This window comes from Aquarana catesbeiana, linkage group LG05 (genome assembly GCF_042186555.1).
Source record: "Aquarana catesbeiana isolate 2022-GZ linkage group LG05, ASM4218655v1, whole genome shotgun sequence".
Classification (NCBI taxonomy): Eukaryota; Metazoa; Chordata; class Amphibia; order Anura; family Ranidae; genus Aquarana; species Aquarana catesbeiana.
The window spans coordinates 301,176,669-301,189,049 of NC_133328.1; the positions used below are offsets into that span (position 1 = coordinate 301,176,669).

A 12,381-nucleotide genomic window follows, 5' to 3' on the forward strand; every position below is an offset into this window, starting at 1 on the left:
CATACTGGGTGTAGACTTCCATGGGGATCCCGTCCTCCCCTGGTGCCTTACAGGTAGGGAAAGAGGCAGCCGCCTCTTTCAACTCGTCCAACGAGAGTGGTGCTTCCAGCTGCTGTCGAGCCTGATGGGTCAGAGCCGGTAGGAAGATATTTTCCAAATAACTCTGTAGTGCCTCCTCAGAGTAACCATCACATAGACTGTACACGTTTTGTCAAAAGATGCTAATTCAGTGATGAGCTCGGGGTCATTCACCAGCCACCCACTGGAGCATTGAATAGCCCCTATAGCTGGGGAGGACTCTTGAGACCTAGCGATTCTAGCTAACAACGACCTGTTTTCTCCCCTTCCTCATTGAACGCCTGCTTAGTAAAAAATAATTTCCACTGTGCAGTGGAGGATCTCAACCGGCCCAGGGAATCCTGGCCAGATATCCATGCCTCCCTCGCAGAGTCAGAAGGGTCAGTGACATAGGAGAGCTCCAACTGTCGTGCTTGATCTTCCACCCGCTCCAGGAGGGCAGAGTAATTATATTTTATGGCTGCAATTTCCGCTATAAAAGTGCCTCTAAGGCAAGCTTTAAAGGAATCCCACTTCAATTAAGCATCCAGATAAGTTTGATTGTCATGGAAAAATCCCTCTATTTGTTTCACCACCCTCTCCAGGGAAGAAAAAAGTTTTAGCCAAAAGGCGTTTAGATTCCATGGAGCTTTAGGCAGGGACAAAGAGCTAATTAGTTGCATTGCAGTGCTCACATTGCTATCAAGGTAAAGTCGAAGAGAGTTAAAGTGGAACTGAATTTCGACTGTAACAAACAGCAAGCAGGCAGGAATTTTTTTTTTTTTTTTAATCTTCCTCAAAAATAACTTCCTTTGCCTATCAGACACTTCCATTCACTATGCCTCAAAGCTGTTTTTTTGTAATGCAAGATCATCCAAGTCAGTGTAAGTTTTTGACTGCTTATCTCATGGGGCAAGATTAAGTGATGTGACAATTGTGCCAAAAGAGGACTTGCAGAGAAGGATCTCTCTGCTTCATTCATTCATTTGTGGTGATCCTCTTTGGTTGCTGCCTGTTTATTTATCGATAAATTATCAGATTGGCAGCTTTTATATGATGAAGTACAGCCCTGCAACACTAACAAGATTGCACTGTCTTTGCGTGGAAGTGGCTAAGTCAATGTGGAAAATATCAGCTAGGTACTAGTCACCACTTGTTTGGTTTTTTTTTTTTCGTTTTTTTCTTTTTTACTATATAAATAAAAAAATTACCAAAAATTTTAAGAAAAAGGAAAATGGTTTTCCTTAGTTTCTGTTAAAAAAATTTAAATAAATCATCTTTCTGCATAAGTTTAGGCCAAAATGTATTCAGCTACATTTTTTAGGTAAAAAAAAAAAAAAAAAAAGAAGACAAAATCAGTGTATATTATTTAGTCTGTGTGAAAGTTAGAGAGTCTACAAACCATCATCCATGTCTTTGTGGACCTTGCTTTGTGCACTGGTCAAAATCATTTGGTGGGGGGGGGGTTATGGTGTGGTGTTGTTTTTTAGGGGTTGGGCTTGGCCCTTTAGTTCCAGTGAAGGGAACACTTAAGGCATCAGCATACCAAGACGTTTTGGATCATTTCATTCTCCCAACACTGTGGGAACAGTTTGGGGATGGCCCCACCCTGTTCCAAAATGATTGTACACCAGCACACAAAGCAAGGTCCATAAAGACATGGATAAGTGAATTTGGGGTGGAGGAACTTGACTGGCCTGCACAAAGTCCTGAACTCAAACTGATATTACACCTTTGGGATCAATTAGAGTGGAGACTGCGAGCCAGGCCTTCTCATCTAACATCAGTGCCTAACCTCACAAATGCGGTTCTGGAAGAATGGTCAAACATTCCCATAGACACACTCCTCACATGAAAGACAAAAACAGAACATTCCATAGCTCAACTTACCAACCAGTCTGCCAACTGTCCAAATTAACCTGTCCAACAGTCTGCATTAAAAACAGGGGTTTAGTTAGCACACATCTGCAAATGCCTGCATAAGCTGCAAGGCCTCTTCACGGCACCCTGTGGACTTGTGGACAGCCTTCCCAGAAGAGCTGTTGTAGCTGCAAAGGGTGGGCCAACTCAATATTGAACCCTGCGGACTAAGACTAGGATGCCATTAAAGTTCATGTGCGTATAAAGGCAGGTGTCCCAATACTTTGGCCAATATAGTGTATGTTGGGAACTATTCAGTGGACATCACTGCGGTATACATAAAGGAGGCAGTACAACTAAAGGCTCCTATATGACATGACTATATGATATGAAATAAACATAAAACTTCCTTTACCTTTACAGACTGAGCCAAACCCTACTTTATATGTCTCTCACATGTCCCACTCCCAGACAGTGCAGCTCCCAGTGGAAGGGTTTCAGCAACAGAGGCAGTGCTGTCGATCCAGAACAATACTAGGTGTGGCCAGTGCTGACTGACATAATACAGAGTTGTGAATCAGCAATGACAATGCTGATAAACACAACTCCTGCTAAATTTTTCCGTCCAACTGTAATGCAAGCAGGCACACTTACATAAAAATGGCAAATCTGCTCCCAGTTCAGTTGTAGCGCAGTATTATAAGAAAACGGAAGATGCACTTATAGCTAAGCGTTGCAGCATATACTTCTACTTTGAGGGGTCGTATTCAGTTGAAAGGTTTGCTTTCTTTTAATATTATTAAAAAAACGATTACTGGTGTTTTCCACATCGGCATATCGTTTTATAAAAAAAAAAAAAAAAAACCTGAGAACATACCTGAGTTAAAAGCAAACAAAACGAAGCCAATATACACCAACGGGTGGATTTATAAAAAAATAACTAAATAAATTGCAAAGCTGTTTGCGCATTGAAGTGGCATGGAAATTCTTTGTGTGTGAATGGGGCAAAATCGAATGTTGCCAGGCTACATTCTCTGCAATTTGAATGCATGAAATACCACATTATGGTCACAAAAAGTTGCTGACTGACATAAGAAATAAGCATGCTCCTCAGTGCCATCTAGAACCATAATGCTTTATTTTTCACATACACACGTTCAAATTGTAGAGAATAAAGCCTGAGAACATTCAATTTTGCCCATTTGCATTACTATCCATTTTGAGGGACAAACAGCTGTGAAACTTTTTAAAAACAGACCCCCAAGAGTTATAGAACTTCAAAATCTCTCCATTAGCAACAGCGATTGCTTTAACTTCAACCCAGTGACTAGGCACTGTAACTGCGGTCTTCTTCGTCTAGTCAATAGAGTGTACATTGTTACACTTTCAAACAATGTTTACAGCATTCAAAATTTTGTTGAGAAAACATACTAGCCTCACCTCTTTATGTTGTTTTCCAAGAATGTGTGTTTGCCATAGTATTTCGCTTTTAATTGGTACATTGCATACAACACAGGACAAATGACCAAGACTGTTATATGTAGAAAACACATTGTTAAGGAATTTATATATAAGGATGTATCGTCAGAAAAGGCTGAGACTTTGAAAAAGATATACAGGCCAAAGCAGTACATAACTGTTTTATAATATACTGGGATATTGAACATGACACCTCACTACTTCAGTAGAGAAGTTTCTGCTCTTCATCCTTCATTCGGACAAAAAAAGTACATATAAAAAAAAAAAAAAGGAAAGTTAGACTCTCGTCATTACATGGTATCTGACTTTGGAAATGTTGACCTTGAAGTTCTAAGTGTAAGCCCTCATATTCACACTACTGAAGCATGTTGTCCATATGCACATTTTTTACTCATTTTTCACGCATTGTTGTGTTTAAACACAAAGGGCAGCTCATTCATTTCACTGGGCTGCCCTACACGCAACAAATGCAGCAAAGAAGCTCATGTATCACTTGTTCATTTTATTGTCAGTAAAACCACAGTTTTTGCTTGCCGAATTTGGAGTTTCATTAAAAGAATCATACAGTGAGGGAAAAAAGTATTTGATCCCCTGCTGATTTTGTACGTTTGCCCACTGACAAAGAAATGATCAGTCTATAATTTTAATGGTAGGTTTATTTTAACCACTTAAGGACCGAGCCCCTTTCTGAGATTTGTTGTTTAAAACAGGTTTTTTTTGCTAGAAAGTTACTTAGAACCACCAAACATTATACATTTTTTTTCTAACACCCTAGAGAATAAAATGGCGGTCGTTGCAATACTTTGTCACACCGTATTTGCACAGCGGTCTTACAAGCGCACTTTTTTTGGAAAAAATACACTTTTTTTAATTAAAAAAATAAGACAACAGTAAAGTTAGCTCAATTTTTTTTTTTATATTGTGAAAGATAATGTTACGCCGAGTAAATTGATACCCAACCTGTCACGCTTCAAAATTGCGCCCGCTCGTGGAATGGCAACAAACTTTTACCCTTAAAAATCTCCATAGGCGACGTTTAAAAAATTCTACAGGTTGCATGTTTTGAGTTACAGAGGAGGTCTAGGGCTAGAAGTATTGCTCTCACTCTACCAATCACAGCTATACCACACATGTGTAGTTTGAACACTGTTTTCATATGCGGGCGCTACTCACATATTCGTTCGCTTCTGCACGCGAGCTCGTCGGGACGGGGCGCGTTTAAAATTTTTTTTTCTTATTTTACCTTTTATTTTTACACAAAAAAAAAAAAAATGTCACTTTTATTCCTATTACAAGGAATGTAAACGTCCCTTGTAATAGAAAAAATCATGACAGGACCTCTTAAATATGAGATCTGGGGTCAAAAAGACCTCAGATCTCAAATTTACACTAAAATGCAATAAAAAAAAATTGTCATTTAAAACAAAACATTTTAAAAAAATGCCCCTTTAAGAGCTGTGGGCGGAAGTGTCCTCGTCTCCATACCAAGCAGGAGACAAGAAGCGATCGCTTACCAGAGCCGTCAGCAGCAGCGGAGGGCACCGGATCTCGACAGGAGAGGGGCCCTCTCCCGCCGCCGATAAAAGTGATCTTGCGCCGAATCTGCCACAGAGGCCACTTTAATCTTGTAGTGGACCGCCTGCTGAAGAAGAGGATACCGGAGTTATGGCAGCTACCTGCTGCCATAACAACAATATCCTCCTTCAAACAGCTGACGTAAAACTGTGGCGGGCGGTCCGTAAGTCGTTAACTCTGAGAGACAGAATAAAAACAAAAATATCCAGAAAAACGCATTTCAAAAAAGTTACATTGATTTGCATTTTATGAGTGAAATAAGTATTTGATCCCCTGTCAATCAGCAAGATTTCTGGCTCCCAGGTGTCTTCTATACAGGTAACGAGCTGAGATTAGGAGCACTATGCTCCTAATCTCAGCTTGTTACCTGTATAAAAGACGCCTGTCTACAAAAGCAATCAATCAATCATATTTCAATCTCTCCACCATGGCCAAGACGAAAGAGCTGTCCAAGGATGTCAGGGACAAGATTGTAGACCTACACAAGGCTGGAATGGGCTACAAGACCATCGCCAAGCATCTTGGTGAGAGGGTGACAACAGCTGGTGCGAATTTTAGCTGTACTTTTCCTTTAAAAATGAATGGCACCAAAGGCATCACACGTTTTTCATGAATGTGCGCTACACAAGTGTGAATGCACGCTAAAAGTAAAATAGCTCAACTAACCCACGTTTTTACTTTCAATTTTATTATTAATATCAAAATGTAGATACAAAACAGTAACCTAAACAATAGCCAAGGCACTGGCGAGTCATGGATAAAGAGCAAAAACAGAAGAGTCATAACAATGGGATACAGTCCACAATCAAATTGCTATCACAAATATCATCAGCCCAATGTGAGGCGCAATACGATTTTAACATCAAAATCATCGCAAAAGGTTCACCACACATAACTAAAGCAGTTAGGGAAAATGTTCCACTAGTCACACAGAGTGTAAAATAAAAAAAACAAAAAAGGAAGAGGTAAAGAGAAGTAAGTGAATTGAAGAACAAAGGAAAAAAAGTGAGGGGAGGGAACAAAAGGAGAGGAGGAAACCCAGAGGAAAAGGAGCAAGATGTGTTGGTCACACTAAACTGCACAGGAGGTGGCCATGGTCACTACAGCGCAATATGTACATAGCTGGCCCACTGATTCCAAACCCTTTCAAATTATTTAGTAGTATCATTAACCGCTTCAGCCTCAGAAGATTTTACCCCCTTCATGACCAGAGCACTTTTTGCGATTCCGCACTGCGTCGCTTTAACTGACAATTGCACGGTCGTGTGACGTTGCACCCAAACAAAATTTACATCTTTTTTTCCCACAAATAGAGCTTTCTTTTGGTGGTATTTGATCACCTCTGCGGTTTTTATTTTTTGCGCTATAAACAAAAAAAGAACGACAATTAAAAAAAAAAAAAAAAAAACGCAATATTTCTTACTTTTTGCTATAATAAATAGCCCCAAAAAATATATAACAAAACTATTTTTTCCTCAGTTTAGGCCAATACGTATCCATCTACATATTTCTGGAAAAAAAAAAAAAAAAAAAAAAAAAAAAATCGCAATAAGCCTATATTAATTGGTTTGCGCAAAAGTTATAGCGTCTACAAAATAGGGGATAGTTTTATGGCATTTTTATTATTAATTTTTTTTTTTCCTAGTAATGGCGGCGATCTGTGATTTTTATCGGGACTGCGACATTATGGCGGACACGTCGGACAATTTTGACACATTTTGGGACCATTGGCATTTTTTCAGCGATCAGTGCTATAAAAATGCATTGATTACTGTAAAAATTTCACTGGCAGGGAAGGGGTTAACCACTAGGGGGCGATCAAGAAGTTATTTATGTTCCCTATTGTGTGTTCTAACTGAAGGGGGGAGGGGACTATATAGGGGAGATGACAGATCGCTGTTCATACTCTGTATGAACAGACTCGCATCGGCTCCGTGGGAAAACAGGGGGCGCACGCCCCTAGTGGCCAAAACTAGAAGCAACGTAACATGACGGTGAATTGCGCAGCCGAGCCATGTTGCTGCAGTACAGCAAGCGATTAATGATACTGGCGAGCTTTTCATTAAGTATGACCGATCTACCATTTTAAACAGTACAGTATACAAGTGGTTAAAGCAAGCCCATAGCTGCTACTTCAGCCGTAAGCTTGCTAATGTTTTATATCTTCTGTTTTATTTACAGAAACAAAAGCTTTCAGATAGAAGGGATTTGGGCGGCACTACTTTTAAGGGCTCTGATGTTGTGTCTCCCCCAACAGCACCTGTGGTGGTTCTCAGACATTCCTGCTCCTCTGTGGAGACCAGGAATATGCTAAATGCTCCCACAGTTAGAGCAGGAGGTGATGGGGGAACATCCATTTGCAAAATCCCATACAACTATCCCCAGAATAGAAGTGTATTACATCATTCCTGGGTTCACAGCTTTAACTGTAGCCAAAGGATGCAGCTAATCAAGTACAATCTGTGCTTGATTATCCACAGTGATAGGCAGCAAAGACATGGGGGTTTATTAGACCCTTGATGTCTCCATAAAGAAATAAGGTAAAAAGTATAAAAAAACATATATAACTTTAAATCACCCCCATGCAAACCTCAATTCAAACACACAGCGCAGGACAAGCACGTGTAGGTAAACATAAATTGCACCAAGTATGTGAGGTATTGCCACAAAATTTACAGTGAGAGTAATAATACTAGGGCCATAATTCACAGTTAACTCTTAACTTTTAACCTGGAAAAGCTTTTAAAGCATCGCCTATATGGCATTTTGGATACTGTCGTTTTTAACAATTTCATGAGCATGGCAGTTTAACGCTTGACATCTTTGGTAGAGATGCACCGATACCTGTTTAAGAGCGAGTACGAGTACTGATACTAGTGCTCAAGTACTCGCTGATACCAATTAACGACACTGTGCGGTGTGATTTGAGCCCATAGAAAATGAATAGGCTCAAATCGCACTGCAAAGAATCGCATGTGATTTGTACAGGAATGCGGTGCGAATCACAAATGGTTTCCCGCACTGCTCCTATATGAACCTAGGCTGAAGTCACTAGGACAACCTTGGGTTCACACAGGAGCGGTGCGGGAAAGCGCATGTGATTTAGACAGGAATCGCACCACATTCCTCTTCAAATCGGATGTGATTCTTTACAGTGCAATTTAAGCCTATAGTTGTATGGGCTCAAATTGCACTGCAAAAGTATCGGTTTTAGGTTTCGGAGCATTTGTACAAGCACTTGTACTCCTGCAAATGCTTGTTATCGGCACCAATACCAATGCAACCCTAATCTTTAGGTATTCATTTATTTGATGCATCTTTTATATTTTACCCAAACAACTGGGTATTATATTGTGTTTGTTTACACAGTAATTTATTCTATTGTATTATTATCCTGAAAATATAGATTGATAAACAGCTGCGCAAATATAATTTGGCATAAAAATTTTATTCTTACTGGGCCTCTGATTTCAGAAAATATATAAACGTTTGAGGGTTTAAAATGATTTCTAGCAAAAAATAAATAAATAAAAAATAAATATTTTTAAAACATGTGACTTGTTTAAAAACTTGCCCCGGTAGACAAGTGGTTAAAGAGGAAAGGAAATCAACACCCCCCACCGGCTGCCTCTTCCAGATTTTTGAGCTAGCCCCAGATGATGTACTAACATATCCACCCTCTAGCCACTGTGTGTCCCTAATAAGACTTCCAAGGAGGGTGAAGGAACATTCTCCCCTAGGCAAAAATGGAGGCAGAGGGTGGGGCTGGGTTAAAAAATTTATTTAAAAATTATGTTTTACCTTTTCCCTTATCGTATAAACTACCCAATTTTCTAGTAAAATATAAAAGCAGAGGTTGCAACGAGTAAATAGATACCCAACATGTCAGACCTTAAATTTGCGTGCGCCCGTGAAATGGCGACAAAGTTCAGTACCCTATATTTTCCATAGGCGATGCTTTCAAAACCCCTATAGGTCATCAGTTTAGCGTTACGAAGGAGATCTGGTAATAAAATTGTTGCTCTCATTCCGGTGTGCGGCGATATGTACATGTGTATCGCAATCAACGTTTTCAGGTGTAGGTACTCCAACATGTGTGTTTAGGGGGGTGGAGTTTATGTGCTGGATGTAACTTTAATTTTTTATAATTAATTTTAAGTCCACTATGTGGTAATTTTAATTCACTGCACTGCATTACATTCTTTCCTAGCCTTAATGGCCGGTGAAACAGTGAACGGGGACCCGAAAGTGATGTCATACACGTCACTTCTGGGTCGGCAGCAAGACGGGGAGGAGAGTGCATGTGTGTCTGCTCTTCTGTCTCCCCTCTACCCGGCAGCACCCACTATGCTGGTCCTGGGCCCACAGATGGGCAAGCAGAGCCCAGGATACATTGGGGAGTACACACAAAGAAGAGGGAATCATTTGGGACAGCAACCCAGGCACCAGGACGCAACTTCTTGTCACCATGGCAACCTGGGATTTGTCAAGCCCGAGGGGGGTTGGAATTGGGTACCTAGTTTCCACCATCCCAGCATCATTCTGGGACACATCACAGATCCCAGACTCCTGTAGGACCATTCACAAAGTGCAGCGCAGCTCATGCAGTGGGAAACCGGCTGTGAAGCCGCAAGGAGTCAAAGCTGGCTTGCCACACAAGACATGGTGGTGCCAGAGATCCGAAGAACCGGCCCGGGTGGGAACAGAGATGGACCTTGGACAGGTAAGTGTTTCTTTTATTAAAAGCAAGCAGCTACAGTATTTGTAGATGACTACATTTTTTGGTGGGGGGGTGGTTTGCTTTATACCCTCCTCCTCTTCTATTTTTGGCACTTATTTTGGAGGAAGGAGTAGGTACCTGGTTTTGACAGGTACCCGCTCCCACTTTCGGCTAGAGGTCGACCGATATATCGGCCGGCCAATATATCGGCCGATATTTGGCGTTTTTTACTTAATCGGCATTGGCCGATTGTGCTGATAAAAAAGGCCGATTGTAACTTCAGCCATGACTTGCAAATGACTTCTGTAATAGAGTCAATGCAAGTTTCCTGAAAGTTATCTTCTCTCCTCCTCTGGGCAGCCTGCCAAGTCTGATAAGAAGATACATTGTATCTCTTCAAGTTCTTTTTTATCAATAGACTGAACTCGTGTAGGAATTCTCAGTTTAACCATTTAAAGACTAAATCTTTTCTAACACTTGTTGCTTACAGGTAAAAATCCAGTATTTTCTGCTAGAAAATCACTTAGAACCCCCAAACATTATATATATTTTTTTTAGCAGAGACCCTAGGGAATAAAATAGCGGTTGTTGCAATATTTTATGTCACGCGGTATTTGCGAAGCGGTCTTTCAAACGCAATTTTTAAAAAAAAAAATACAGTAATGAATTAAAAAAAAACTAAGCAGTAAAGTTAGCCCATTTTTTTTCGTCCAAAAGTTTTGATTACCTGTTTTTGTGTATTTAATATTTAAGATAGTTTTTTTTTTTTTTTTTTCTAAATTATACATACAAGTGAACTGATTGGAGGTTTGTTTTGTTTAATGTTTAAATGTAAAAAATTTTCTGTATCACTTATCACTTAAGGTTGCTTTCACACTGGAACGGGCATGCGTTGATGGTAAAATGCTGCTAGTTTTAGCGGCGCTTTACTGTCATTTTAGAGGCACTATTCGGCTGCTAGCGGGGCGCTTATAACCCAGCTAGCGGCCGAGGAAGGGGTTAAATGCGCCCCTGCCAAAACGCTTTGCAGGCGCTACGGCAGCATTGCGCATTCATTTCAATGGGCAGGAGTGGTGGAGGAGGGGTATACACCGCTCCAAAGATGCTGCTTGCAGGACTTTTTTTTTTACATCCTGCCAGCGCATCGCCTCAGTGTGACAGCACTCGGGATATCACACAGACTGCAGGGGAGCCGTTTTACAGGCACTTTACAGGCGCTCTTTTTAGCCCAAAAGCGCCTGAAAAACGCCCCAGTATGAAAGGGGTCTAACTGTTAGATTTTATGAGATGAAGGGAAAAAAAAAAAAAAAAATCGGCATCACATATCGGAATCGGCCACCGCGATTTCTAAATATCGGCATCGGCATCGGCCAGAGAAAAACCCATATCGGTCGACCTCTACTTTCGGCTGGGTCACCAAGAAGGATCCATCGGAGGTTCCCCACCCTCAATCTTCTGGGACACACTGCAGATTCCAGATGGCTGTGGGACCATTCACAAAGCACAGCGTGGCTCGTGCATGTGCAGTGGGCTACCAGCTGTGAAGCTGCAAGGACTCGCAGCGGGGTGACCACAGTACACATGCCAGTGCTCGGCGCCTCAAGACACATTAAGAACCAGCTTGGGTGAGGACCATGCTGGACCCCTAGACAGGTAAGTGTTCCTTTGTTAAATGTCAGTAGCTACAGTATTTGTAGCTGCTGACTTTTAACGCTTTCAGTCTAAGGATGAGCTTCGGTGTGTTTGCACAGCCCACATGCAGAACCCGCCAGGAAGTTGGCGCTGCGCTAATCACAGGCAGCGAGACATTTCCCGATCTCTGCAGCCACACATCGGGACAATGTCTCACTGCCTGTGATTAGCGCAGTGCCGACTTCCTGGCGGGTTCTGCACGTGAGCAGTGCGAACACGCCAGAGCTCATGCTTATTTCAGGCAAGGCTTAGAACTGCTTTAAGGCCGGGGGGCAGAGCAGCTTCCCGATTGTGTTAGCCCTGTGGTTGGCTCTCACATCAGTCACATGATCAGGATCGTGTGCCACTTGCTCCCCATCATAAGCCATGAATGACAGCTGTCAGAGCTTGGTCAGTGTGCTGGGAGCATGCTCTCAACTTCATATGCGAGCGGTTGGACATATTAGGGCCCACGTTTCCTCCATTATATTACTGGGAAGAGGTTAAACATACACGTGGATGTGAAGGGTTAGTTGTGAAAGCAGAGTATAATGGAAGTATAGTGTAAACAGGATGAGGACTGAGCAGTGCACAGTGCAGCTACCCAGGACACAAAGGATATTTAGCCAATGGTGACTCGATCCTCTTCTTGCTCGATGTCTCCCTCTGCTTTGCTTTCATCAGCCGCCGCAGCTCCTCTTGCTGAACCAATTTCTTCTTCTTCCCGGGCGCCGCCATCTTTCCTGAAACCCGTCGCCTGGTAAAGGCGTCACTTCCTGTCCGTCAGATGTGCCTCTCGGAGTTTACCCACGCTGAAAGAACAGTTCCGGATAAAAGCGAGGGACGCCATGAGACCGTGTGCTGGATAAAACGTCCTATGGATAGCAGTGTTGATTGACAATTCCCAATTGTCAGGGGATGCTGCTCAGTTGTTAGCAGAATTTCCCTTTTAGCATTCATGAACCGTTTTGGGGTTATTAAAAAGAGTAACTGTAACGTTCGAGGTTATACACTGGGGG

At 41.7% G+C, this 12,381-nt stretch overlaps 1 protein-coding gene across 2 annotated transcripts in view; it reads right to left on the reverse strand.

The window, feature by feature from the left end:
• ZNF830 (zinc finger protein 830) overlaps positions 1–12,160 on the reverse strand; it is a 102,760-nt gene extending 90,600 nt beyond the window's left edge. The window contains exons 1-2 of one of the 2 annotated variants that reach the window (XM_073630816.1): positions 11,981–12,160; positions 3,358–3,453 (exon numbers count right to left, since the gene is read on the reverse strand). In XM_073630816.1, the coding sequence (XP_073486917.1) occupies positions 3,358–3,453; positions 11,981–12,100 (216 nt within the window). In that variant the 5' untranslated portion in view covers positions 12,101–12,160. Of the gene's footprint in view, positions 1–3,357; positions 3,454–11,975 lie in introns of both variants that reach the window. The other variant, XM_073630817.1, reaches the window with a different exon arrangement.
• Positions 12,161–12,381: the final 221 nt, after the last annotated feature.